Source organism: Chaetura pelagica, unplaced genomic scaffold (genome assembly GCF_000747805.2).
Source record: "Chaetura pelagica isolate M959 unplaced genomic scaffold, ChaPel_1.0 scaffold66, whole genome shotgun sequence".
Taxonomy (NCBI): Eukaryota; Metazoa; Chordata; class Aves; order Apodiformes; family Apodidae; genus Chaetura; species Chaetura pelagica.
This window is the reverse complement of record NW_009953811.1, coordinates 4,474,116-4,477,933: the sequence shown is the minus strand read 5'-3', so window position 1 is coordinate 4,477,933 and position 3,818 is coordinate 4,474,116. Positions and strand designations below refer to the sequence as shown.

The 3,818-nt window shown below is 43.3% G+C and overlaps 1 protein-coding gene across 1 annotated transcript in view; it reads left to right on the top strand.

Moving 5' to 3' along the window:
- CELF2 (CUGBP, Elav-like family member 2) overlaps positions 1 to 3,818 on the top strand; it is a 257,535-nt gene that overhangs the window by 156,685 nt on the left and 97,032 nt on the right. The window contains exon 3 of the mRNA XM_010001271.1: positions 3,503 to 3,585. Coding sequence (XP_009999573.1) covers positions 3,503 to 3,585 — 83 coding nt within the window. The remainder of the gene's footprint in view (positions 1 to 3,502; positions 3,586 to 3,818) is intronic.

The window sequence follows — 3,818 nt, the reverse complement described above, 5'->3', positions numbered from 1 at the left end:
AGCAGAGCCATGTCCACAAACCAATTCAGCTTTTAAGTTGTCCTGACTAGGAGGAGAGAAGGTTATCACTGTCAGGCTTTGAGTTACTTGGATGTCAGAAAAATTTAGTTGTGGCTCAAGTTGCTGTCAAGTTTGTTGGTGATGAAGCCAAGATTACATGTTGCAGGGGACTGGAGAGAGGAGAGTTTGGGTTTTTTTCTGTTCTCTTAGTGGGGAATGTACTTTTTCTTTTTCCAGTGGTGTCACTGATTTGTCTTTGGCAATATTAAATTTTCTTAGGAAAAATGGAGGAAGGGAAGTAATTTCCTAGTTGTCTTTCAGCAGGGACCAGCTACCAGTCCTAAAGCACAGATTGTCCCTCTCCTCTTACACAGACATCTCCCCTGCCCATATTTCTGCAGAAAGGACTCAGTTTGATCATTTCATCTATATGTTGTAGTACTGAGTCAAAGAGATTTTATGCTGGAAGAGTCTTCAAAGCTGCCCCTTTGGAGCTGGAGCAATTTGAGTAACTTGGCAGTGAGCATACATGGTAAGTCTGTAGGCTGAGCTGAAGCGTTACCTTCAGGACTATGTCCACCTTTGCCTTTTCTGTTCTGCTGTGTTCTCTTATTTTCTTTTTTTTCAGTCCAGCCCTGACCTCTTTAGCAGATAGCTTCAGTATCCAGAAGTAGTCCAGAAGTAGTGCCCATGCTCTCCTCAAACTGCACCAAAACATCTCTTGTTTTGTTGGGGCTTTTTAGGAACCTATGAGCAAAATGTCCAGAGAAAGTCTGGAGTCCAAAGAAGTTTTTATCCACATGCCTTTTCAGATGTGTCTGCCTGTGAGCTTAGAAATCTCCATTTTGTCAGGGTCCAATGACCTGCTAGAAACATCTGCACGTTTCCCATTAAGCTACTCTTTTCTCCCAAGCCTCATTCACAGAGGCATTTTTCTCTCTTGCGCTATTACTTCCCAAAAATTACTAGTTAAAGGGCATTTCACAGCATTTTCATCTTTCAAGTGCAGTCCTTTAAAGTAGTGCCAAGAATGATAAACCAATAGATTTCAAACTTCTCCTTCTCAGAATAAACTGACAGAGCTAAAATCTAAAATGAGACTCTTTGGACCCATGGTAAAGGACATCACAATTGCGAAGTCCTGACTACTTCTTGATATTTCCCGCTCTGAATCCCATATACTGATTAAAAAGCTTTATATTTAAAAGCCAATAAATCAAATTAAGAAACAATAGAAGACAGACTTTGGAGCTGGCTGGCAGGATAGAAGAAAGTCACAATGTTTTCTCAAAGTTGCACTATTAATGTAAAAAACTCACATTTGCTTCCCATTGTCATTCCAGAGTGAAATAATTTAAAGTTTCAGACTTTTTTCAGAATTTTCAGGTTCAGAAAAACTCACAGGAAGCACAAACCTCAATTTTCAGCTCATTGGAATAATTATTAAACCGTCTCTGTCGTAAACTGTAAAATTGTAAGGAACCTGTTGGCAGTATAAAAAATATTTCTCTCAGCTGCATTAAGTCTGCATTACTTGCCTTCCCATGCATTGTATTGCCTGCAAGGGCTTTTCTGTGCTAGGGATAAACTTGCTGTATTCCAGCTGGGAATACCTGATTACCTTTGCTTTATATGAAAGGCAACAGTCGCTGCTGGCCTGGCTGCAAAGCTGGAGGGAGCGTTCACAGTGCAATGTGCGGCTTGAACCGAGCAAGAGGCAGTGAGAGAAGTTCTGCATTCAGCCCTTCCTTCCACCCTGTGGTACAGGCCACTTCCACACCACCACTTCAGGCATTTGCTGGCTGTGTTCTCCTGGACACACTTTCTCCTAGGTCTCCTCTGCTATCCATGGGGGTGCTGTGAGGTTGTACAAAAGCAGGTGTATCAGGTGGGACGTGATGTTTCACCTGGGTGAACATTAAGGTGGTACAAGCAACAGCTCTGCTTACTGATTCAAGGGAACATGGAGGCTCAAGAGCCAGTGTTTATTCTGTTTACTGTTTGGTTTTGGCATTTCTCTGGAGTTGCAACAGATCTCTGTCTGTGGTTTAAGAAGATGGGATTGTTTTCTGATTGATCAGTAAAATCTCCATCGTTTGATATGAAGTAGGTTCTTGCTTTGGTAGCCATTTCTGCCTCTCAGCCAGCATTACCCTACATGTTTTCCCTCTCCAGATAGCAGCTGGGTCACCAAGCACCCTGTCTGCAGCCACAGAACTCTGTAGGAGTTTGGGGTCTCTTCTTAATGTGACATGGCTCCAAAGCAGGGGCTGCCCATGTCCACAGAACAAGGGCTGCATTCAGCCTCACCCCTTTTCCCCTACAGACAGAGTAGGAACAGATCAGGTTCTATGGGTGTATCTGCATCTGCATCCCTGATTAACTGTGCTTGGTGGGAGCTATCTAAGTGTGAATTTTCCTTGTGCCTATACCAGCAGCCTTGTGTTATTCATGGAAGTGCACAAGTGATGTTCTCAAAGTGGTCTCCCTCCTGCTGGAGGTAAAGTTGAAGTCACAAGCTGGGAGAGGGCTTTGAGCATCCCACCTGCAACATGATGCCAGGCCCTCCCTCAGTAAGCTCTCTGCACGTGCCCCCTGCATCCCTGGTAGCAGACTTCAATGCTGTGGGACATCACAGATTGCAGGGAGTCAGATTTTGGTCCTGTTTCTTTGTCCCATGCCTGTCATTTTATTATAGCTGTCCCCTGAGGACCTACCTGTGAGCCCTGACCTCACCCTGATGCAGGTGTTGAGCTGCCTGGGCTGTGTGTGCTGCAGGGAGACTTACTTGCCATATTTGCAAAGGAGAAAGTGGCAACAATCTTTGTTTAGTCCTGCAGACAAGTTATTTGGACTGCGCTGCCAAAGGGATAAACAAGGGATTAAGGCAACTTAAGACTGTCTGCTTTACTGAAGGTTACATGTGTGCGGTTTCATATAGTGCTGATGACCATAAGCAGCCTCCACTATCCCAGCAGTGGTCAATTCTCCTGTAGCTTACCTTCCTTTTTGCAGCTGAGATGAGGGTCCTACCTCCAGTCCAACCTGGTTTCAAATAGTGGGGAGCAAACCACAGCTCTTACGTATAAGGCTCTTTAAACAAAGTCCTGCTTTCACCTGATTTTCTGCTTAGGATGCAACAATAAACTCCTGCTGCTTCAGCTTGCCATGCTGCTTCTGTTCAAAGTATAATGGGGAGCCTTCAGAAAAATATAACCTTATTTACACTGTGCAAAGCCAATTGGATTTTGGTTAACTTAATTTCTAAGTGATTACAGTTCACTAACAATGTAGGTATGCTATAGATGCAATGCACAGGGGGTGACTTTTTATTTTAAACCATACAAGCTTTCTTTTATTCATATGATTCAGGCAGCCTCATGATAATTCACATTTCCAGCTTTCATAATGTGTTGTTCAACCAGTATTTTTTCTCCCTCCCTATTGTACTCTCACAAATCATACTCACTAATTTCTGAAAGCTTTTCATTTCTCTCTATAGGTTGTTGTTTCGTAACATTTTATACAAGAAAAGCTGCTCTTGAAGCACAGAATGCACTGCACAATATTAAAACTTTACCTGGGGTGAGTACATTTACTTTTTGATCCTAATTATTCTATCACCAGAAAAATAGCCCTTTCACTCAAGATGCTGCTTGGTGCCCTGGTTGACCTTGATCTCTTCAAGGGAGGGTGGCTAACCTAATTGTCTGTCCTGTGATGGTGCCAGTCCTGTAGCAATGACATAATCTCAAAAGGCAGCTGAGCAGTTGCTCTCCTGTAGAAAGTCCCTTGGCTGGAAACTGTGCTGATTCCTG